The 25,905-nt window shown below is 40.3% G+C and overlaps 1 protein-coding gene across 1 annotated transcript in view; it reads right to left on the bottom strand.

Annotated features, from left to right (window-relative positions):
• Positions 1–433: 433 nt before the first annotated feature.
• smyd3 (SET and MYND domain containing 3) overlaps positions 434–25,905 on the bottom strand; it is a 74,174-nt gene continuing 48,702 nt past the window's right edge. The window contains exons 6-12 of the mRNA XM_053426480.1: positions 19,514–19,581; positions 13,505–13,607; positions 12,791–12,901; positions 10,589–10,676; positions 9,941–10,115; positions 2,416–2,524; positions 434–675 (exon numbers count right to left, since the gene is read on the bottom strand). Coding sequence (XP_053282455.1) covers positions 574–675; positions 2,416–2,524; positions 9,941–10,115; positions 10,589–10,676; positions 12,791–12,901; positions 13,505–13,607; positions 19,514–19,581 — 756 coding nt within the window. The 3' untranslated portion in view covers positions 434–573. The remainder of the gene's footprint in view (positions 676–2,415; positions 2,525–9,940; positions 10,116–10,588; positions 10,677–12,790; positions 12,902–13,504; positions 13,608–19,513; positions 19,582–25,905) is intronic.

A 25,905-nucleotide genomic window follows, 5' to 3' on the forward strand; every position in this document is an offset into this window, starting at 1 on the left:
AGAGAGAGAGAGAGACCCATAAGCACATTCCATCACAGATGCACTCTGGGTTTAACTTGGAGGTCACATACTGACAGTGCAACACACAAAAACAGGGATTAACATGGGAAGTGTGTGTGATGAATATGTATTGAGGAGAGATGGATGTTTTGAAAACCGGACTCTAGTGAAACAACACACGCCAGACACACACTAAACTAAGGGCATGAGATCACTCATCATGATGGAATCTCTCTCTCTCTCACTCACACTCACACACACACACACACACACACACACAGACACACACACATACGGAATTTTTGAGGATCTTTGTCTGTCCATAAACTTTAAAGTGACAGGGAGGCTAAACTCTTAACAACAGGCTGCAAAAAAACAACAAAACCAACATGGACTGATTGTCAATGTGTAAAACAAGTTGTCAAGAGAAGAATTAATTGAAAAAAAGTTTTTTTATTAATCAAAAATCAGATGATAGGAATGCACTCATGAACTAACGTGTAAAATCAAGACTTGGAGTAACATGTAAAGACGTCAAGTCACAGTTGTACTGGTGTGTTAATGGCAGCAGGATCACTGCTGGTCCATCTCACAGCGACATTCTTCCATTTTCATCAACAGATCCTTGGACAAGGGGTGATCATCACTGTGGGTGACCTTTAAGATTTGATAGGCCTGTGAAAGGAGATAAGAACAGATGTGAAGGAACATCAGACACCTGAAATAACAGATTAACAAAAGTAGCCCTATCAAGAATAATAATCGACCCGTCTGATCGACCGGCGCGCTGTCGATCAGACGGGGCTGCCCTCCCTGCTTTTCCACTCGCGCTGTTTTTTTCACCGCTGGTCACCGATCACACAACTCGCCACGGCTGCTTGAGAGTGAGTGCCAGTCAGCTGAGCCGCTGAATGCTTTAGGGGAAGGACTGAATGCGCATCCGCGTCTCTTTCGGAAAAAATGCCAAATAATCGTTTCAACTCGATTATAGTAGTTTGGAGATCGTTTGACCCAATAAATTTCGATTAATTAAGCAGCCCTAGACATTAGGTATCTATATTTCCCACAGCCAAGTAGGGGAGAGCGGGGTAATATGGGACATCGGGTGATGTGAAACACCCCCTGTATCTAGGCAACGGAACACATATGTGGTCATGTGACTATTATGTTTTCAAGCCCCTCCCATTCCCCCCTTGCCATGAAGGATAAGTTGGTGCTGGTGCTGTGGAAAGTATGTTTTTTCACAAAAATGCGTTTTTTGCATGTAAAAGTAAATTTCTTGCTTTGAACTTAATCAACTGTTGTGTCAAAACAAATTGAATCAGGTAGAAAAACTTATATCATACATGTTGGTGTATGATATAAGTAAAATTGTGGCTTCGGGGTAAAGTGGGACAAATGCTGTGGGGTAAAGTGGGACAGTGTCTCACTTTACCCCACCATGAAGCACAAGTTAAGTTTAGTCTTAAACATATTCTAGTGTTATATTACATTATATATGTTTTATTTTTAATGTCATAAACATTTTAGAAAAGCCATCATGCCAAGCAACTATACACCAGGAAGACAACCTGGGGCCAAACACCCCTCGCAGAGATGGAGAGTGCAGCCGCTGAGGTCATGCAAGGAAAGAAGTCCTTAAGAAAAGCTGGAAGGGATAAAAATATTGATAAGACAACCCTCAAAAGATTCATAAAGAAGAAAGAAAAAAAGATAGTAAAATCAGTAGCTTTGGGTGCAGTAGCTGAGGTAAAGAGAATATTCACAGATGAGATGGAGGAGGAGCTTGCCAAACACTTGAAACAACTAGCTGACCAGTTCCATGGCCTTGCTCCAGTTAAGTGCCGTGAACTGGCATTTGAATACGCAGAGAAAAACAATATCCCTGTCCCTGTGCAGGTAAGCTAGGGTGTGCAAGAGATCACATGAATCATAATAATCATAAATGTGCTTAATTGACCAATCCCCATGATTCTGTTACTAGTCCGATATTAGTTTTGGAATGTGTGGTTGTCAATCTAGCTGTCAGTATTTTAACTATTACAACATGTGTTGTTATGGTAGTTTTAAAGTGGAAAAAGTAGCCGGGGTAAAGTGGGACACAAGACCACTTTTTTTAAAACAATCATATTTTCACTGCCCTTTGTCCTGAAGACATTCTGATCATTTCCATTGCTAGAATACATCTGGAATTAATGGGAAATGTGTAAATTTTACTGATGTATCATTTAAGCTCGCCTAGAGGGGAGCAAATGTAAAAAAATGTCCCACATTACCCCGCTCTCCCCTACTGAGATAAATTCTGACCAAGGTCTTTGTGTGATATTTGTGCAGCTATCTGAATCTTGAAAAAGAACTGCAACACACAAACACATTTAAACAAATTATAAAGCACGACGGACACACCCCACACACCTGCTTGAATGTGTTTAAAGCTTCCTCGATGTGTCCCAGGTAATGTTGCAGCTTTCCAACTCTCATCAGCTGGACTCCGTGGACTGGGTGGGGATCAGGGTAATATTGTCTTTGGAAAGAAGAGAGAGACGATTAAAACAGTGAGAGAAACCATGGTTTGGGAAAGATCATGACTGGATCATCATGATTTTGCTGCTTGACCATACATTTAACTCAGATATGTTCATTTTCTCCTGTAATGTTGTATCTTTTCAAATACCCATTCATGACTGCTGAAAAATTCTAAATGCTGAAGATCAAATGACTCCAAACAGAGACTTAATATATAATGTATACAAATCAATATACCTTTGAGGCCTTTCTAGGGTTATTAGATTATAATGCATTATCTATTGTCAATATATCTATTTTCTGCTACTTATGACGGCCCAGGTCCAGAAGTGTCATCAGGAAAAGCAAGGTAGCCCAGACATTACCTGTCATCCAGGAATATTTACCATGTTTTACAGCCAAAAGCAGAAATAACTTTGCCTCTGGCTGAACACAACAGCATTACTCACATCAAAGCTCTGTCACTCCAATATCCAAATATATCCACACAGAACTTCCTTAACCTGTCTGTTAAGATAATGTCTATTAAGGTCTTAAATGTGATCATCATTTAATGGACAGTCTGAGTAAACATTAACACAACATTTTCTGATTAACCTAAAAAAATAAACATACTCTGGATAAGTTATAATAAAATGAAGATGTGGAGTATTCTGACCTCAGTCACATTATGTTGACATTTATATTAATCTCTGTATCTTGTCCTGTTGGAGTTTTCACAGCATTTTGCGACATCCACATTCAACAGTAACTAACTGCTAGAAGACACATGGGTTTAAGGTTGCTACTAAAAATTCACACTCTTGGGCAGAGGGAGAAACTATAGTTATATTTATATTTTACATTATACATTTTGTGAATGGGTGCAAACAACTCAATAGGTATATTTTCAAAATGGTCACAGGAATGTGGGAAACACAGCTGGAATTAATATGGCAAAACCCAACATTATTACTTCCTGGAATACTGTATTTAAAGAACTGTCTCAAAATTAAGGATTTAGTTGCTGTATTTTGGTTTATGATTTGTTTTCATGAGCTTACCATCCCTGTCATGAGCAAGTTCACAGAAAATTTAAAGATGGCCAGACTCCCCTTATCCCTCCAAGAGTAAAGAGCTTGTTTACTGTTACATCATCAGGACAAAAGCCACAAAGCCTTAATGATCTTTGTATTTACGTAACATGACATTTAAATATATAAACATGCAAGTTTTAAAACAGACAGTTCACACTAACACACAATCAAACCCGCAATACACACAAAGAAGCAGGATGCTCTTAGTCCTTTATGGATGAAGAAACACCAGTGAGTCGAAGGAAGCAGCTTTGTTGTTGGTAAACAGTGGGGTTCTCAAAACACTAATTTATCCAACTCAGCTTGTTATTTATCCCCTTTTCTTATCCCTATCCCTCTCCTCTAATCTCTACTTCCATTTCCTATTCCACATCTCCTCTGCTCTGCTCCTACCTATTTATGTTTGCGTTTCGTGCCCCGCTAACTGCAGGGATTAAAGTTGGTGATATCAATCAGTCAGTCAGTCAGAGTCGGGCGGGATGTCGTCTCTCCTCCGCTGCTCTCCATTCATTCCTCCTCACTTTACCTCTGTTGCCCTTTTAAGTCTTCCCTCGTTTTTCCTGTTTCACACACACACGTTTTTTAAATGTTATGTAACTGCTTTAAGACGGTATTAAAATGCTCACTGAGCACAAACCATTCTCCATTTCCATTCCCTCACCTCATTTAACTTTCTTGTCTAGTGCAGTCATTCTCTCGCTAAACAAACAAAGAGCTGTAAGTAAACACACACCAGCACTAATGCATGAGCATGCACGCTTACAAGGATGAGGTCAATTTGAATCCACTTCACCCCCTAATCTGCTGTATTTTTCAGATTTCACTTCTCTCAAGCGTAAACACAACACAAGAGGGTTCAATATGCTCGAAATGCAATCAACTGGAAACAGAAACGGTTGTAGACAGAAAACCTCTATTATTCAAAATGCCTCTGTGCCCACGGGAGCCCGAGGCGTTATATTTCGGGTTGTCTGTCCGTCGCATTCTCGTGAAGGATGAACTGATTTGAATATATTTTGGTAGTAAAAGGTTGAAGGTAAATTTCACTTTGACCTTTCAAAACGCATTTTCTGTATTGTGAACAAAGTATCCCTAAGACAATTGCAAATATTGTACTTATATTCACTTTGACTCAAAGAACTGATTCGAATTTGGTGGTCAAGGCACAAAGTTACTGTGCCCTCATCAAACCTGTTTTCTGCCTCATGATTTGACTAATGTTCACTTTGACCCAAAGAGTCTTATTTACCATGAGGGTATTCAAAAGTGAAATTTTTAACTGTTGTCACGTGGACTTAAAGATGACCTCATTTGACCTCAATGATTCAATACAAAAATATATGTCGACTGAAACTGCAAAGGCATAAAACCACTCGGCGGAGATTTCTAGTTTTCTTTGTGGACTCAAATCAGTAACTTTTATTGGCAAATTTTATTGACTCTTTAATTTAAAAGGAAAACAGTTCTTATGAAACGATTTGAATCAAAGTAAATGAACTTGTATTGTCAACGACCAGTGTAATTTAAGACTCTGTAGCTTCTTTGATAATTTTCCCGCACGATGCTAATAGCCCATTTGTTCATACCTTCGAGCCTAACTAAATTACTCACTGACGGGCCGACCAATTACAGAGGCGCTCTCTGATCCTGTGGTTAAAATTGAATCATTAAACAGGAAGTTCAAAGACCAAACCAACAACATTAGTCCTCCATGAATAATAACAAGTTACAATATTGATTTAATTACCAAGAGGGTGATTCAAGTAGCCATGACATGCAAACACTCAAAAAGACCAAACTCCAATTATATTTCCTCACTGCATATAGAGTCACACACAGCAATTAAAATAATTTCATTAACTTAGGGTCTCCTGGAATTGTTCCTTCTCCCCCCCCCCCCCAGGAGAGTGAATTGAGAGAAATACAGTCTTGTTGTATATGCAGCTAGTTAGAAAGCTGCAGCCCTCGGCTACGACTATGAGAGGGGGCCAGAAGGAAAAATGAATAGTGGTGGAAAAGTGTAACATTTCCAGGCAAATGCTGTGAAACTAATGAGGCAGTGGTTTGGAACAAAAGATCCACAGCCTGATGTTTGTGAGGGCGGAACATGGATTATTTCTCTGAGACGAAAACCGGGGAAGGAGAACGAAAGCATGGCGGAAAGATTAACTGTGAATCGTCTCCCTAATTGTATTTAGTTTTCTGTCCATAGCAACAGTAATTTCAATTCTGTATCTCCACAGTTTATCCAACACCATGCATCTGTGACTAAGATAAAGAACATTCAAATAGATATAAATCACAGTTTAATGATTTAGCAGAGAAATATTTGTTCCAAACATAAAAGGAGTTTACCCAGTTACAGCAATGCCTGCTCCCGTCCCCTCATCCCAGGTTTCATACAACTATGATCTGTGAGCAGAAACCAAAGAGGGATGCTCCCCTAAGGACTAAAGAGTGAATATATCCAGTGTGACACAATAAAACCCCCAAAAAGCCCGACATTTTTGTGGTGTCAATGTGTCTTTATCGTTCAAACTTAGTAACTCTGATTCTCCTTGAAGAATCTTGCAACCTTATGGTCGATCCTGATCCACAGTCCTGAAAACCACTGAACTACAAGCCTGTCCGTCCTTAATACAGTGTGAAAATATTTTTAAATAAAAATTCTATAAAAATGTTCAATCCGACCACAAGCACTGACTACAGCTGACACCCTAGAGGAGTTCTAAAACCTGTTTATTCAAAGGTCAGTGATGCTTAACTCTGTGCGCAGACCTGGAGATTCAGCTGTTGACGTGGTTGTGGATGTCAATGTCCCAGCCCCGCTGCTACAGAGCACTGGTTAACTGTTGATTAAATGTTTATAAACACTGAATAGATTGTGTGTCCATATCGCTCCAAATTCAACAATGCGCTTCATTGGGCCATTAACAATACACATACAAGGTGTGAAGCAGATAAGTCGGTTTTCAAGATATGGGGACTCAAGGATCCAGCATTTCTAAAACTCAAAAAGGGAATCACATCATCCAACAAGACATCCAATGAGGTGCCACACTAAATCTGTGCAGTAATCCCTTTAACATGTTGGTCAGTGATTTGCCAAAATTGCTGTCATCTTCACCAGAGGATAAAAACAACGGTTACAGAAATAACTTTTAGGGCAACAACCATAAACCGTGATGCCCGACCAGGGAGTCCATTGTTGCATGTTAACCTCACTTCACTGTCTTCTTTTTAAAGAAGGAAGGACTTGCACCGAAAACATTTTGAAAAATGTTGCGCACATCTTTGCATTTCATGTGGACATATGAACCACAAACAGGTTCACAAAGACTGACATCGTGGGGGAACTTCACTGGAGCAGCAAGGCCACTGATGATGCAGAAATCGTATACAACAGATTCAGTCTCTTAATACTGTGAAACCTTGGATGGAGAGAGATACTGAAAATCATGGCTCGTTTGTTGAAACTGTAAATGTAAAAAAGCCTTTACTGTGTGTGTATGTGTGTGTGTGTGTGTGTGTGTGTGTGTGTGTGTGTGTGAACATGACTGTGGCAGTAAAGTATGTGCAGCATGGCGTGCACGGCCTGCAGCAGGTGTGCATTATTCGCACACAGGCGCAGGGAAAGGTCCTCACTATACATCAGACACTGAATGGTGAAGCTGACTAAAAAGACCTGCAGAGAAAGAGAGAGTGAAAGAAGAAAGGAATAGAGAATGAGAGGAGGGATGGGACACAGAGAGAGAGAGAGAGAGAGAGAGAAATCCTGCAGCTATCTCCCGTTTAATGCCATCTGAAGAGCCCAGAGGAAAATAGGCGATGAATATGGAGGATCCCCCTCCCACTCTCTCACTTGTCTCTCCTTCTCTTCAATTGTTTTCTATGTGCATTCCTCCATTTCTCTTTTTTTCAGCTTGCCTCATTTCATACTTCACTTTTCTCTCTTCTCTCTCCTTTCCCTTAAGATTCCCTCGTCATAGCAATGCTTCCTTCATATTTGGCCACTTGTCTTCCCTCCTCTCTTCTACTCCAGGTTGTTGATAACCTCTCACCCCTCACTCTTCTGCCCCTCCCTCATTTTCCTTTTATCTGCTGCTCTCTTCCATCCTCTCTCTGCTCCCTCCCTCCCCACAACCATCCCTCAGTCTGGTCTGCCCCCTGCACATTTCACTTTCTTTCAACTGACACCCAACTCTCAATCCTCTTCTTATCATCACCATCTCTCTTTTTCTGCTGCTCTGTGTCCAGTTATTTATTGATAGGCTCTGTGGCTGTTTCCCCCCTGTAGATGAGTTGTCAGTGTGTGTCTGTGTGCATGTGTGTGTGTGTGTGCGTCCAGTACTTTGCCAATAGAGCTCAGCCCAGAACACGAGATCAATCTCCCTCTCAATTCAATTCAAGCATCAAAATACAATTTTGCCAAGTACACAATAGCAGAAAAGTGCAATAAAACACTGGAATCAATATTTTAGGTCCAAACTAACTGATGTAAATCAAATAATGACAGCTGGCTAACCCTGATATTAAATTGCATCCAGAGCTTCGAGGAAAAGGAGCTGGTTGGCTCGCTTGAGAATAAACCACAATTTAGAATGATTTTTTCATTATATTACTTAAGGTTTCACTAAATTATCTATGTCAAACAACACTCTGACACCATGTTTATTTTTAGTTTTTTTTTTTAATTAAACCTTGTAGTTTGTAATTTTCTTTCAATCTTTTCCCTTCTAGCGCATCTTCCTGATATTAACTTTCTTAAAGCACTGATTAATATTTTGCTTAGAGAAAACTATGTATTCCAAGTAACCCACACCCTGTACACTGTTTATGCGTGTCTATCTGCAGGTAATCATTCTAAGACTTTTCCCCCTTTCAGTGTTTAAAATGGATCATATAAAACACCATCTGGATAGATAACCCAAGCTGTTAAAGTGATAATCAACATGGGTAAAGACAGTTACACTAAAGCCTGAAACATGCTTCTGCGTTTTCACGGGCCCGTAAGCGCAAGAGCCCTTCCGGGTCCCTTACGTGCTTATGTATCCCTTCTTACGTGCTGACGGGCGTCGCCCCACTTTTCTAAAATTTACGGCAAAGCTCTGCAAGCTCACTCAGCCCGCAAGGCTGTGATTGGTCTGCTCTACATCCCTTCTGGAGCTGCATTTCCGGTTTCATGCCCTATAATACAGGCAGAAACAACGGAAGACTTTAAAAAGAAGAATGGACAACCGGGAAGAACTCCTGTCGGAAGAAGTCCGAAAATATGAGCACCTTTACAACCCGTCGATGGCCGTACAAACCACCTACGCCTCCGTCTCCTCTCCAGTCGCTTTTCCTGATGACTAATTATAAGAAGTTGCTCTTCAATGTCCAGCAGCTCCATCTCAATCAATTGTTGTTCGGTTGGAATCGTGAATACACTCTCTGCCATGGTTCACCGTGTGTTTGTAATGGAGAACACGACTGGTAGAAGGTAAATAAACAGTCAACAACGATTGCCACACCCACAAAGAAGGCGTCTCTCAGGTCGTCTTCGACAAAAAGCATTACTCCGCCTAGTGTTCTGGCGCGGAATTGCTTTGTAAGACGCGCAACGGTTGGGGAAGCATGAATGACAACGAGTCTTGCGCCACAGCGGCGTGAAAAGACGCAGATGCAGTCGCAGAAGCATGTTTCAGGCTTAAGGAGTTGCACTTCTGATATACTCGTCTGTACAAAAAGTATTAATTAAGAATACTTTTTATTTCAAGAACACTTTAGGACGAAAGAGTTCTTCGACGATTGGTAAAAGCAAAGGTGTTGAAAGATCTTGAATATTTAAAGTTTATCCATGTTTCAGAAGTTTTATATTAACATGTATCTGAAATCTCGTTAATCAATTAATTGTTCTGCCATAGTTGATATCGATACCACCGTTTTTGCTATTCAAATGTTACCTGTGTGTCAACTGTTGAGTAGGTGGGTGCTGCTTGAAACCCCTTAAGTCAAAGGTTAGTGATAGAACCTGCATGCGCGCACACGCACACACACACACACACACACACCAACCCACCCACACCCACACACAAACACGGCAGCCCAGCGAGAGCAAAAAGACTTGTTTCGCTGATGTTGGGAAAGAGACAGGATATGAACACTTAAGGTTAAAGGATAAAACAATTCGGTCTTTTACACGTCCACTTTAGATGCCGTTATCGTCCATCTACCCAGACACATGTCTGCAACCTGTTATTCGACTCGTCTGTCTACGGACCCATGTGCATGTTCGAGAAAGAGTCCACACACACGACACACGACACACACACACACAGACACACACACAGACTCACCTGTAAACTGGAATTGTCTTCTCTCCATATATCACAGCTTCCTTCCACCGACCCAGGTGAATGGAGGCATCCAAAGCCATGTCCGTCATTCTAAGCTTGTAGAGGTTTTCATCAGGCACAGCGCCACCAACAGTTGACAACAAATCACTGCAGCTTTGTAGTAGCGCTTCCCAATCTGGAGGGTCACATAAGATGCTGATTACTGCCTGAGCTCACCTCTGAGTAGAGACAGCAATATATCCAGACAGGAAGTGGTTTAACACATCAATTTCAGATCTTGGACTATGATGAGTAATCTCTTGAAATCTGGATTGAGTATCCAGAGTATCGGTCTAACGCACCTTTCACACACACTCACTTATAATTTGTGTTTTGACATGATTCTACTTTGCTGATAACCATTTATATATGAAGGAATTAAAACCACCAGTTAGAGGTTTACAGGGCTACATTTATACATTGATAATTGTTCTCATTATAATAAAGCAGTTTATTAGTATGAACACATATCAGTTATCAAGATGTGAATCATTTGTTGTTAGAGGTGGAGCATCAGGCTATTTTAATCGTCTTCCTACAGCAGAGTAGAGGATGGACGGATGTGAGTGCTGTCCACTAGATGTAGCTGATCTTGGATGTTAAGGATACCTGACTTTGCTTGGTGTTCTTCCAGTCTGGGCAGAGCCTCCTTCAGCAGGCGCCATGTTGCTTCGTCACCAGACAGCATGAGTCCATCCTGCACAGAGAGGAGAGTAGACTTAACAGACATAGATCTAAAACAAACACTCTTGTGCACAGACTTGGTCTGTATGTAGTCTCACACTGCACCATTCTGAAGAGCAGATACAGTGAGCATTGTAAATCAACACAACAATTCTCCCTGCACTTTGCATATCTATGTTACAGCACCTGCAGTCCACTGAGTCACTACTGCAACACACACACGGCTGGATGGACAGATGTACATAGAGCGCAGTAACATAGCACCAAAGCAACCCCCTGTATAAGATTTGTCAAGAAAATAGTTTATTATTATAACACACACGCACAAATGCAAAAACGCACAAACACGCACATTCAACAACTAACAAGGTGTCGATGTCAACAGTCGTCTGTTGCCACGACAACATTGGGTCAGAGCCCAGCAATATCATCTAAAGATTAAAGAGAGAGGGAAGATGACAGAAAGTGTGAGTGTGTGTGTGTCTGTTGTGTGCATGACAAAGTTAGAGTTGAATAAAATGAATGCTATTGTCCCAAATAATTGACTGAGTGCTCTCTCTTAGCTTCTCGAGCGCACGCAAGCACACGCACACACGCACACACACACACACACACCTGCTGTTAGATTATTGGAGAGACAGTCTAAAGTACCGCATATGGAGAACAAAGCTGGAGGATGAAGGCAGAGAAAAGAGAGGACTAGAGAGATGACTGAATGAAAATACACAACTTCAGAGAGAGAGGGTGACACCCTGGAACAGAGAGGCTAGATGAAGAAAGAGTGGAATAAGATGGATGGAGAAGAAAACTGCAGCAGAGAGGCGAGATGATTTTTCACATTTTCAGGAAGCTGTCCGAAAGAGCGAGGGAGGAAGAAAGAGAGGGAAAGAGGGCTGAAGAGGTGGAGCGTGACAGAATGACTGAGAGGAAGAGGAGGACAGCAGGAGATTACACGGAGGGTGAGAGTAAAGGAGGAGAGGACAAGGAAGGGTACACTGTAACATGTTACGCACAGATACACTGTGTAAGCCAACAGTGGTATGGCAAGGGTTAGAGAGAGAGAGCGAGAGAGAGAGAGAGAGAGAGGGAGAGAGAGGGAGAGAGAGGGCATTTTTGGTAACTTCTGGTTGACGTCATGAAAGCAAAGTGAAGTTCAAATGAAGAAATCTGCGTCTGATTTGGTTTAGAGAAGACAAAATTACATGTGCGAGTGTGTATTAGTGATCATGACCGTGAGGCAGTGGATATTGCTCGCCAATAATTACTACACTAAATGGAATCTAAACCTCTTTACAAGGGTTTTTATTGGATTTTTTTATATTGCAACATATCAGATACACACTGCAATCCAACTGCTCGACAGTGCATGTCACGGATATTTCCACACCGCTACAGTGAGACGCAACACTGAGTCAGCTCTATTGTTTTATTACAGATGAGTGCTCTCCGGAAAACATCACTGCAACGGTATGAGGCAACATTTGCACAGCTAAGGTAAAAAATGTATCCCATCTCAGCCTGCGGAGAAAAGGATCAGGCCAGATTTTTAATACTTGTGGTATTAAAATAAGTCTTAAAGGTTCAGTGTGTAAGATTCGGGTGAAAGAAAGCGATAGGCAGAAATTGAATATAAAATAATTTCACTAGTGTTTTGAGGATTCTCTTCAGGCATTACTGAGCTGGTCTCCAGAGCAGCAACACAGCAGCACTGATGGGATGCTCCTTTACCTGACTAATTATGCCGTAAGCTGATTATTGGTCATATTTGGATCTTTATGAGCATGGAAACCTAGATAGTGAATCAGTCTGAATTTGTATCTCTCCCAAGGAGGTTATGTTTTCACTGCTGTTTGCCTGTTAGCAGGATTATGCAAAAACTATTGAACCAATTTTATTGAAACACGGAAGGAGGGGCTATGGCTCACAGAGCAAGCTGAGTGGATTCTTTTAAGGGGTGGATGCAAGAATTTCACGTCGTTTTTTTGTATATATCTGTGAATTTCTCAAGAAATAATACAGAGATCTTTATGAAAAACATCAAACATGTGTAGAGTGTTAAATATCTATAAACAGGTGCCTCTGAGTGCTCTTATAGATGTAAATGAAAATCAATTATCTTTATCTTACTTTGTCGTGAGAGTGGCATCGCTGGCAGTGGCAGGTAAAATGGTACTGGTCCTCCAGCTGTCTCTGTCGCTCCTCAGTCAGGGACAACGTCTCCATGTAACTAATAGTGAGCTGGAGACACAGAGGACCCTTTAGTTTGAGAAGACATTGAAATGGTCATATTTCAATTTGTCCTTCTCGTAGATTAATTAGCTGTATACTGCTGATCATTGTTAACTGCAGCTCAGCACAGATAGATATTTGGAAGTGAGTTTGAGTAAACTGAGTGTGGAGAAAAGACACACAGCCAGAGTACATTGTGTGTGTGTGTTAGTCCAGATGGTGTGGATGCATCTCATTACATACAGTCAGCAGGGATGAAGTGTGGAAAATTGCAGAAATCATCACATTTGTGTTGCTGTGATATTTCATTTAGCTGCATTTTTAATATTCCTTTAATACCATTAAGTTCGTTTTGCCTCCATCAACATTTATTATGATTATTATGATAACTACAGAGATGCCATGTCCATGGAATATGAAATGGTTCTTGGTTTCTGATTATGTTTCATTAAAGAGCCTTAGGGAAGTGGCTCCTCCATCAGTAATAACAGTGAACATATTAAAGAACATGAGCATGAAAGCAGAGGCCACATTACTATCAATAAAAAACAGTTACACATCGTGTTGTTAAATGTTGTGAGGATGCAGTGTGAGTATTTTTCTTCTTCATACCTCCTCCTCAGGTTTGATGTCTCGAACAGCTCTGAGCTGCAGCTTTGTCCCCTCAAACACCATCACACAGTTTGGCCTGCAGTCATGGTTTAACAGAGACAGACTAGCAGAGAGCAGGGAGAATGAGGGGCAGGAGGGGGCGAGAAGTCAGAGGACGAGAGGAGGAGGAGGGAGGAGATGTGTGAAGCCGAGTCAAGAAGGTGGAGATGCAGTGAGCGAGGAAGAGATATATGAGCAGAAGGGAGTTTAAAGAAGAGAAAGCGTAGGAGATGTGGGAGAAATGGGATGGGATTAAATGTGGTTAAATGTTTATTTTTCAAAATTTATTAAAAAAAATCCTTCTGACAATTCTATGTTTATACAGTATATAACCCCTTAACCAACGCTGACAAGCAGTTGTCTGGCTTGAGAAAAAAAAAAAATGTCAGCACTTCTCGTCAATTAATGTTAAACACAAGATGAAGGAGACATCTGCCACAAGATTACCACATATCTACCAGCCTGTGTAGTGTCATGGCTGAGGGATGACAAGTGTATTGTTACACAAAGATCTCTAAGGTGGCTATGTATGTGGGAATGTACTGTAATGTAATGTAATAATAATGCCAATCCTCCATTTAAAAGACTGAGTGCTTAAACACACAAACTCTGGAGACTGTCTGAACACTATGACAAAATGAGAACTCTGCTTCTGTCATTGCACATGTCACTCTTCATTTGTTTCTATCAGTCTTTTAGCCTTACTCTCTCTGTCTCAAACACACACACACACACACACACACACACACACACACACACACACACTAATTTCCCACATATATAATGGATTCAACTCTTCCTCCCACTCACTCAGATGAATTTATATTGTATAAATCACCACAGGCTCTAAAATGTTCATATCGTTGACTGAAGAAATATTAAAACCTTCATTAAGGTGGGAAGTATTGCCGGGGAGCTGCATTAAACGGTATTACTTTTAGCAATGTTGTTATTATTATTATGCTATGTCATCATCAGCATTCGTTTGTTTGTTTGATAGTGAGATTACAAACTACTTACCTGAGGGATTTCCACAAAACTTGGTGGTAGGATGTGGCATGGATCAGGATCAATAACCACTATATTTTAGTGTGAATCCATATCAGGGATCATATCACATTTTAGTTGAACGCTCACAGAGTTATTCATGTACTTGGATTAAAAAAAAATCTGAAATGTTAGGGGAGTGATATTTATGAGAGTGTGAAATGTGGTGCAGCTCCAAACAAAAATCTAGATTTGTGAGTTTAAATTTGGTTTCATTAGGGGACTGTTGGTGGATGAGTGCCATTCTAGTTGTATAAGTGGCATCTACTTAATACAAAGAAAAAAAATAAAAGCAAGTTGTTATTCTGAGTTTTTTAAGACCTCTCTGACCCATAAGAAGACATTTACTGTCACTGCACACATGGCTGATAACAAAACACTGAAGAGGTTTGTCTGTTTTTATCACCACCTCTATTAATGGTGCTCTTGTTTATCATATTCATTGAGCAAAACAATGGGTGCAAGAGATAAAGACCTGTGTGTGTGTGTTTGTTTGTGTGTGTGTGTGTGTGTCTGTGTGTGTGTGTTTGTTTGTGTGTGCGTGTGTGTGTTTGTGCGTGCGTGCGTGCGTGTGTGTGCGTGCGTGTGTGTGCTTGTGTTTGAGTGTGCAGAGCCTTTGTAAAACCATCAGTTACCCCTGGCTTTGTTCTATAGAAGAGAAATTGCAGGTTGAATATCAACTAGAAATCAAGCCCTACAAAGCATGTTTTTATCAGATGGAGAGCAGCTCGTTAGCATACTAATGAGATGAATTAACTAAACTACATAACAGATTAACAATATCAGCTCACTCTAACCGAGACTAAGTGCTGCGGTACATGCAGGACTGAGAGTGAAATATCACACGTGTGTGAGTGTACAGACTGTACAGGACTGCTGAGGATTAAATGAGAGAAAGCCTCAACACTATTCTTTTCTTTCTTTGTGTTGTTTACAGTATTATTATTATTATTATTATGACTATAGTTATTCACTGGCTGTCAAACATTTTGCTCTGAAATTGTCAAAATAAATGCCACATGTTGCTAAGAAGGGGAAAAAACTCCTGGATCCGCCTCCTGTTCCGGATCTGCACCAAAGTTTAATGGCTTCTACCCTGACCCGTACCGCTTCTTGATACTCAGTTTCGTGGAAATCCGTCTGATAGTTCGAGCATAATCTTGCTTAAAGCCAACCAACCAACCGACAAACTTCCTTCTTGGTGGAGGTAATTACAAGCCTGGATGCCAGACGAACTTAGCCCCACCCACAACATTTGAGGTCGGGAAGTTCGGTCTGGAGTCGCTCCGTTGGGGAGAAATTATGCCCGGTTCGAAATCGACCGGACCAATCAGATTGTCAGGGCGGGCTTTATACGATGATGGACAGATGATCGACGGTAACGTAATCAACTACTTCATCAAAGAGCGGTTGACTTTGTTTTCCACAAACATGCCTTCCGCTGGAGAGCTGAGATGTGTAGATGCTGCCATTGAGTGTGTTTTAGGAGACATCGACAGCGCATTCATTTTGAAAGAGACACAGAGAAACACGATCAAGGCATTTGTAGATCGAAAAGATGTCTTTGCCGTCCTTCCTACGGGATTCGGAAAAAGTTTAATCTATCAGCTGGCCCCGATGGTCGCGAAGAAGATGGGACACGGGAATGTCGCGTTCCAACCGTGTTATTAAGTTCTTACAGGACCGACAAATGCGATACGATTTGTTTGATGTGTTGTGGAGCTGTAATATTAAACGGAGAACTTGTTCGTACGTGCATTCACCTTTACTGTAACTCACTGCTACACCTGCCACTTTATGCATACTGTTTTATTCTGTTATCTTTTGTTGGTCTTATTTTGTTTTACACATAGTGACTCCCCTCGCATAAATACCTGCAGTTTAAGGAGCGGACCATGTTAATAGACTCACCAGATCCCTCGCTTGTGGACCAGTGCAAAAAGACACCTGCCGTACAGCGCCGGCACAAGGATAGGAGCAGGAGCAACGACCGGACGCCGGCTGTGCGGCATTTCTCAAAAACTAGTTTAACACCCCTCGCCAGCGGAATGAGGTAAGGAAGCTGGTCCCATTTACTTTGCTGCAGGTAGCGCGGAACGGGAGTCGCTGTCACGTTAACGCATCAGACTTGTCTCGTGGTGATTTGTTTGTTTATTGTATTTAACGTTTGTGTTTGGTTTTATGGATTAAAATATCGTATACTTAATTTCATTCCAGTTTTACGGTGTATTTACGGTTACGATGAAGTGAACAATAAAGAGCCGTGTGCCATCAGTAGAGAAACTCTGCGTCATGTTCGGGGGGGGGGGGCTGTTACATTAACTGTTTCTCTCAAAAATGCTGATCGTGTTGGTAAGCTCTCCTACGTCACATACTACGTTGCTCTGATTGGTTGTAGGTCTATCCAATTGAGCGAAGAGGAATTTTATTTCCTGGTTCGGTTGAAACACGCCCCATAATCAAAGCCCAATGGAGTGGTATCAGACTCACATTCTGACTCGAATTGTGAGTATGACAACGTCAGGCTAGGTAATTACAGCACATGAAGCTAATTTTAAGATTTATCATTTCGCATGTCACTTCTATGATTTGGTAAAATATGTGACCCGAGTCTTCAATACATTTCAATAGATTCACAGTGTTGAACATATGCGATTTCTAAAGGAAAAGCTAAGATCCAATATCAAATATCCATCCATCCATTATATATAGAGTTTATCCTTTGAGGGTTGCAGGGGATGGAGGTGGGGGGGTGAGCCAATCCCGACTGACATGAGCGAGATGCTGGCTTCCACCATGGACAGGTGGCCAGTCCATAGAGAAAGCACAAAGAACATTAAAGGGAGGTTAAACATGAACATATGTTCATGGCAGCTCAATTACTGCAGGTCACTTTTACAGTTTCATAAAAAAAGCCACAACCAGTATTAGCACAGGCCAGGCAAACAGGCAGGTTCAGGCAGTACTGCTCTCCTGTCTCATTAGAGCTCTTCTCAGGACACTGGGGTTAAGGGGTTAGTGCATGTTAAACAAATCACAACATAGCTCAACCCATTTTACACCTGACCAGAGGTCCAATCAGCCAGTGAAACTGACTGTACAGAGGTAAATAATTATTTTTTTACTGTAATATTTACCCTTCTGGTGAATATCAAGTTTTTAAACATATTAACATGTCCCCCCTTACACTTTTCATATGGTAACAGACACACTTTATACATAAAGTGAAGAAAGCAGTGGGTGAGGATTACACATTTTAACTGCAGTAAACATATTCCAGATTATGTTTTTTTTTTAAAGATTGAATCCACATTACTATGTTTTATTTTGAAAATGCATCATCTGTGATACTCCTTGCGTACACATTAGTCTGGAGAAACTGAGATGTTTAGAAACCAGCATGTAGATACTTGCAGCCTCTTGCTGAGTGGGTCTTTTTAGTTAACACGTAGCCATTGCTGAGTCATCAGGCAGTTCAACTCAGCATTTAAAATTGGTGACGGGCTATTAATACAGCATTTACCGGCAGGCGCATGCCCAGTGTACGAAAGCAGGCACGTTATATTCATTTTCAGGCGTGTTAGTGTGGAGGCGGATTATAAAGTTTTAATTTGAAAACTGCGTTTTTAAAGAAAACATAGTAGTATGGATGTAGCACAGATGCTATAAGAGCATGAAATCTGCTGTGCAACATATACAGTACACATTTCCCTGGTCTTTGTTATTGTCAGTGAATGTTTTCTTTCTGTTTTACTTTCAGTGTATCCATGTAAGGATTTGGCTGCAGTTACACATGGGTTTAGGCGGTATGAAGTAAATGGTCGTGTTAGATTACAACGAGTGAATAAAGGAGAATGTTATCGTTCCTGCTTTAAATCACACATACTGATAAAGCCCTCAGAGGACAGAATTTAACATCATATTTTCAATGGGCCAATTAGCAGTGAATGACAGAGACAGGCACAGACACAGAATGGTGAGCTCAGTGGAGACAAGAGAGGAGAATGAGGAAGTCTTCAAATTAGGAAAGGTTTGGACATACAGTGGAGATAGAGAAAAATTAACAGAATAGGGTGAGATAGAGGTGTGGCCTGTCCACTGAAATCCCCCCACCTTTTCAGCAAACCTACGGTTGCTAGGCAACCCAAAATATGAATAGGCAGGGGACCATCCTGTGAACAGGCCCCATCATTTATGGATGAGTTACGGCACAAATCGCACCCACACACTGACACAGACACACACAAACGGCTTTGCTGGGCTTTGGTAAAGCCACTGTGACCATCTGACATCTCAGCGACAGCCAGATAAACTGGCGGAGATACCTGCACTGTGTGTATGTGTGTGTGTAAGTGTGTGTGAGAGAGAGTGTGTAGAAACACCAACATGTGCAACAAATCCTACCCCACTCACCCAGGACTTGGTGGCAGGATTAAAGTACACACCTTGCTCGGTGTGTGCGTTTCACTCCTACATGCCAGACAAGAATAACATCGCAGTTGGAGTAAAGTCTCTTACTTCTCTATGTATTCTGTATCCCCCCCATCCCACCTTCAACGCCACCATCCCCACCCCTATCTCCATCACCCTTCCATAACTCAGAATTAGAATATTCAGTCGACATTCATTTTCAAGTTTCGCCTCCAAACAAAAATGTGCTTCTACCTTTCTTAGTCGTACTTCAAAGAAACTGCCAGGGAAATAGTGAGCAGGGGGGGGGGGGGGGGGGGGTCAGCTTTGAGAGTGAGTGGGTGAAGGATGGGTGGGGCTGGTTGGGACGTGGTGATCCGGCAGGTAGCTCTAGAGCAGCATTTACATTGTGTGGCAGTCATATTGTGTAAGTGACAGACAATGGCAGATAATAACAAAGATTGTGAGCTAGATTGAAATTAATGATGCTGCGTGTGTGTGCGTGTGTGTTACCTCGGATACAGCCCAACTCCAATCTCTTGCAGCTCTCCGTCACTGAGGGCGAAACAATTACATGTCACCTGAAGCAGAGGAAGAGGGTAAAAAAAAAAAGACGAGAGAGCGATCATTTGTTAAATTGCTTGAGAAACAAAAACAATATCTTTCATCATACCTTTTGAACATTTTCACACATCTCTGGCAACTGCCACCAAAAAATAAAGTCCCAGCAGCACTTTGATTGAAACACGACGTGCTTTGAGATGCAGAATATTAAGCTTTGTGAAATTACCATCTGCTTATTTTTGAAGGGGGATGTCTCTGTTTTAAAAAAAAAGCTTTTTGAAGTAGAAGACAGGTCTGTAATGCTATTCATCAACAAAGTTCACAAAATCTTTCAGGGATAATATACACTGAGTTTTAATGTAAAATGCTTTTTTGTTTCCCCGAGGCTTGTTTCCCCATCCCTCTACCCTCTCCCACCCCTCACCCCTCTCCCACATTCAAAACAACAAGTAGTATATCTAATGAACGGGTGGATATTATTCCTTCAAAACTACGCAGAGGAGACAGACGAGAGAGGAAAACATAAAATATACTCAAGAATTCATTAGGTACAGAGCTGGTGTGAAACCAATTTATCACCTTATACACGAATAAAACAGGGATGACAGAAGAAAAAAAAATTAAGACAAGATGGGTCAGGAGATGATTAAGGACAAAGGAGGTCATTTCATTTATGTAAAGCTAATGGCTTATTGAAGGTGATTTCAATTATCTTTTCAGTGGAGAAATGGATGGTGTTTGTGACTGTGGGCAGATCATCGATATGTTATTATATGAATTGACATGCATTATAAATTAATGATTATTTATTCAATAATTTGACTAAATAACAGACAGTTAATCGAACTTGTCTCATGATTCTCGGAAAGGCAATGCTGGAAAGGTGGTCCATCCCTTTGTTCCAAAGAAATATATCAACAAGTTCTTTGGTGGATGGCATAAAATGTATAAAATACAATACAAATAAAATTACACTATTTTATCAAATTATTATTGTTAAACAATTATACAAATACAAAATTAACCTGAGTGTATATTTCATCGAAAATGTACATAAAAATCAACAAGTCACAGCAAGAACTATAACGAAACTTTTCTAACAAAAATGGAAACATTGAAAATTGCATTGTATGTAGCACTGGCTTAAGTGCCAAAAAGAACCAAAGATTTCAAAGATTTCACATGAGATCTGACAAATTTAAGAGGGTTAGAAAATGTTTGATTGACATATCTATAGAAGTTGTTTAAAAGGGGAAACGGAGTGATGAGAAAAGTGAAAAAAGCAATGAAAACATTTAAACAGAAAATAAGTGAAGGCTAAAAAAAGAAATTATAGAAAAAACACTTGGGTGTGTCAGTCACCGAGTTAATACAGGTAAACTAGTGATTATGCAACAGTTGGTGCTGTTACTTGAGAAAAAATTTAAATAATTGTAACTTATCAACATTCAATTTCAGAGATGCTTAGAAGATGGGGAGATTTACTGTGAGCCACAAACAGCTGTGGATGTTCACACCAGAACCAGAAGTCATCAAAATGATTTGACTGGAATCTGAACTCATATTAAAGTCAGTCCTCTTGGAAAATGAGGGGTTTAACTCAACGCATATACCAAGAAGCCGAGGAGGGAATGTAATTACATGAAAAACTAACTGACATGAATCATTCTCTCTTCGTCTCCCGGACATTTTCACACACTTCATTGTTATGCAGTTGTTCTCAGACACATCTATCACATGTGCCATAAAACATGCATTAAAGTGCAGGAGACATATACATCATACAACACAGCAATATGTTGTATATCAATAACACTATGTCAAGACAGGACAACAGTTAAGTGCTTTCATGAGATTTTTATGGAGTAGTTGTCACCCACAGCAGAAACACATCGAGGGTTACGAGTCCAGGCTCAAACACTTTCTTCAGTTTTGGTTAGAAATTTACTACTGGAAGCGGCTGACCAATCACAACAGAGTAGGATAGCTGGCCAATCAGAGCAGAATCAGGAAAGGGTGTTAAACAGACAGGTGCTAAAACCAATTGTTTCCGACAGAGGCTGAAAAGAGGAGCTGCAGCAATGAACAGTTTAAGGAGAGTGATGCGTTCCCTGAACCTCAGCGCATTTCAATCTTTTTAAAGTAAGAACCCGAATTAAATAGATGAACCTGAACACGACCATTACATTTCTCCTTCTAATCATCAAAAGAATAAACAAACCCAAGTGCCAATTACAGTAGGGTGGGTGGCATGCATTAACCCCTTTAGATAATTTGTATCCTGATGAATCACACAGTTGGATTTGAAAGACCAGAGAGAGCAAAGCCGTGAGTTAAGCTATGTTTAGAACATCTTTTCCTATGTCTTACAACTGTGGCCTTTATAAGAAGTAGTATTTGAGTTCCCCACAGTTTTCGCAGTATTAGGAAAAAGCAGCATTGATTAGTAACAGCAGGGACACAGGGACGACCGTGCAGAGAGAACAGAAAGGATGGTTTTAAGAAGAGGGAGGAGGGCAATGAAGTGAAGAGAGAATTTAAACAAACAGTGGTAGGACACTCAGCTGGGTATAGATCTGTCTCCATCACACACTCAAACATACACACACACACACACACAAACACCAACTCTCTCTTGGGATGAGAATCAATCTAGCAGAACATCCACATCTGCAGAGCCGGCTGGTGGATGCCTTTTGCATTCCAAATACTGCGCACTTGCACATGCACGTACGCACGAACGCACGCACACATACACGTAAGTGGGCTTCCCTGTTTTATAGAGCAGTACTAAAAACTGCTTTTATGAATCAATTCCTGTATGTTTCTGTCAGACTCCCATGGCTTCCTCTTCTCTTTCTCTTAAGCATTTTTTCCTTTCACTGCTCTTTGGTGTGCTTTTAGACATTTAACAAAAATGCCAAAACCTATTTGGTTCAAACTTCCTAAATATGAACACTTACAGTTTTTTTGTGATAGATAGAAGCCACAACAAAACTGCAAAAGCCAAACAATGGAAAGACAACCACATCGGAAATGAGAGTGGTTTCTTGGGGTCAAGTGAGACATCTTTTGTGAAAACCCAGGAAAACCAGTCTTAAAATGTGATGCTTGTCTGTTTGAGGTGTTAGGGTACAGGTGCTTGGAGGAGACAAAAAGGATTAAATAAAACATGTCGTCACTTTTGCATTCATGTTTTCTGTTACATCATCTGGTGCATTTTCCATTATTATTTTCCAGAAATCAATCGGCTTATCAAAGATGAAAATAATCATGAATATAAACTTTTTCAGAGGAGAATTTCACCTATTCTCTAAACTACATTTAATCCATTCATCTCTTCTTTTCATCAAGTGTATACTCTTAGACATGAGATCAGGAAATAATCTCTGCTTTGCAGATGTTAATCATTTGAAGAGAAAAATCACGTAATGTAACAGCACAGCTGGGCAAACATATAATTCATCAGAAACCAGAGTGACGAGTTTCCTTCTCATGATGAGAGGTGGTAAGCACCTCCATCAGTTAACCTGTTTAAATATAACCTGTAAATTAAAAAAGGGAGCTCTCCAAAGCTGTAAGCTTTAGGTGTGAAGTGTTAGGGACCAGTCTGAGTGAAGGTGGAGGAGAGATGATAGAGTGTTTGGACACATACACTATCCATCTATTCTGTCACTATCTATTGATCTTGATTGAATTAACTGAATTCCATAAAATAGACTGAAATGATCCTGCAGGTAAATGTACATTTTTTTTTAAATGAAGGCAGTTGATGTGGATTACATAATTGATATGATCCAGTCAATGTTACAGCCTCTGTGGAGAATCTCACTATTATTGCATCTGTACAATTGTTCCAATGGTGCAGAAAACATCAGCCCCTCCTTTCATTTATTTGTTAGCTCATTTATTTAATTTTTTTCCCATTTGCTTTATTTTTCTTCTGAATATGAGACAGAAATAGTGAAGGGTGAAGTGAGCAGCCTTCGAAGTGGAAAATAGAAAATAAGATCAGAACCACCCCATGTCCAAAATAACATCATGTGAGGAGGGTTTAAAAAAACTAATAATTGTACTTTTTCAAGAAAATGGTAGAGTTAGAATTTTATATTGTAGCTTCTGTCAAAACTGTAACAAGTTACTAAAAAGACACACTTATCATATAGATATATATACACAGTACAGTGACCCACATTTTTTCAATAAAGAATTAAACCGTCAATGACAGTTTGCTAGTTTGAAAATTTATGCTGGGGTCAGAGTAGGTTGTGGTTCAACTTGTGTAGTGTGTGATAGTGGACAACAACTGATGCCAGGGACACCTCACAATGTCCTAACAGAGAGACTAGCATGATCGATGTATTCATCATCGCTGTGACATTGACCAATAGGAGCACAGCTGCCCACACATGCCGAAGCGAAAAAAGGAATGATGATGTTGGTGTCATACGGTGGATTCCTAAAACAGAGGAAATGTTTTTGGGCTAAATAAACACCGGTTTGGATGCCACTGTTGGTTACATTTTATCCCCGGCAGTCAGACACAAGCACATGTTTTCCGTGACGTCATGTAAATCGTCAAAGATGGCAAACATCTGAGTGCAACGTGTATTTACCTCGCAGTCTGCTTTTTATTACACATATTACACATTCACACGTGTACTGCACACTAAACAATCGGTAAAAAGGGCCAACTAATCTATTACTACAGGTTCAGATATATTATGGATAATTTGCCATCTGAGTTCATTAAATTGATAAAACAATAAACTAATCAATCTGGTAAAATCAACATCAAACTCCAAGAAATGAATCCAACTCAAAATGTTCACAGCGAATGTCTCCACGACTCGTCTTTAGCATCTCAAAGTCTTTTTTTAATCAATTGGTAACTCAGCTATGAGCTAATTGTTTCATCTCTGTCCGTCACGATGAAAATATAAATAAGGGAATAATCTCAGAAATGCAAACTGAGCTAGTTTTGGATGTGTTGGATGGGATTACATCAAAACCAAAACTTGGTTCACATGCCTTGTGACAAAAGCAGGAAAACACTGAGATGGTGAATATTAACCTGTTAGCTCGGAGTAAACCATTAGCTGCAGGACTGCACTGTGAACGTCTGTGCTGGCATTAAGTATTCATGGAGGGAGGGGCAGATCAAAATGATTTCAGTGACATTTTGGAAACATACACGGGTGGCATATTTCTAAGAGGCTGGGTGGGGGTTTGGGACGGCGAGGGAGCGGGAGGTCCTGTCATCTCGTATCGGAGGCATTGGATTGGTTTGCTTTGTCCTGTCATGTCGGTTCAAAAAACTTGTGACTGGATGGTTTATGTCTTTAATGTTGCTGGAATCGGTTCAATTACTGTCAATCTGGGAGAAACTACAAAGGCCATCAGATACAATCAAAGGCAGCATCTGTGTATTGTGAGTGCGTGTGCAAGGCTGTGTGTGTGTGTGTATGTGGCCTATGTGCACTGTTAATGCTTTGATAAAGTATTTATGACTGCATCATGCTTCTTTCATCTCTCAATAGACAGGCAGATAAACATAGACAGAACTACTGAGGAATTATGGAGAGAAATAAACGAGGCTAAACATCATCTCTTCTGTTCATGTACACTGTTAGATGCACCCTGCTTTTATTATTATTATATTCAATTATTAATATGTATCTTTGTCTCAACCACCATATTGGCACTATAAATGGGCAAATTTCCAAAATGAGCACATTTTTTCTTACTCTGGCAATACAATATTTGCTTATATGAACAAGGGATCTCATTGTTACTTGTATGTGAGAGGAGTTGCTCCATTGTAATGTCTACAAAGCAATTTTTGCCATCTTTCCGTTATGAGCTAACAAGTTCACTTTATTAATTTTAAATGTGAGCATTATGTCGGCTGCTAATTCATCATATAGTTTGACAAACTTCCACGTGCGTGAGTGTGTGCACATGTGTGGTTACTGGCACGTAACTAATGAAGTAGGTCAGCGTTTATTTCTGTCTTTATTTAACTACAGAAAATAAGTATTTTTTTACAAGAAACCCCAAATATCAAAAGGCACCATGCACTTTCTGAGCGACACTACAATACAGATTCTTGAAAAAATACCATATGGTTTTTGAGTTTTATTCTAAAAACAACACCTACTCTGACTTTGGCTTTGTGAAATTGTTGCCAAGTCACAAAACCCGACATATAAAAGGCACCAGTTCACAAGATAATCATATCTGTGAAGTATCATGAAGAAATTCAAAATTTTTTTGAGATCTGCTCTATAAAGGAATGATTATAGATGTAATGCTTTTCAATGTGATTGGACACTGTGGCC

This window comes from Pleuronectes platessa, chromosome 1, assembly GCF_947347685.1.
Source record: "Pleuronectes platessa chromosome 1, fPlePla1.1, whole genome shotgun sequence".
NCBI lineage: Eukaryota > Metazoa > Chordata > Actinopteri > Pleuronectiformes > Pleuronectidae > Pleuronectes > Pleuronectes platessa.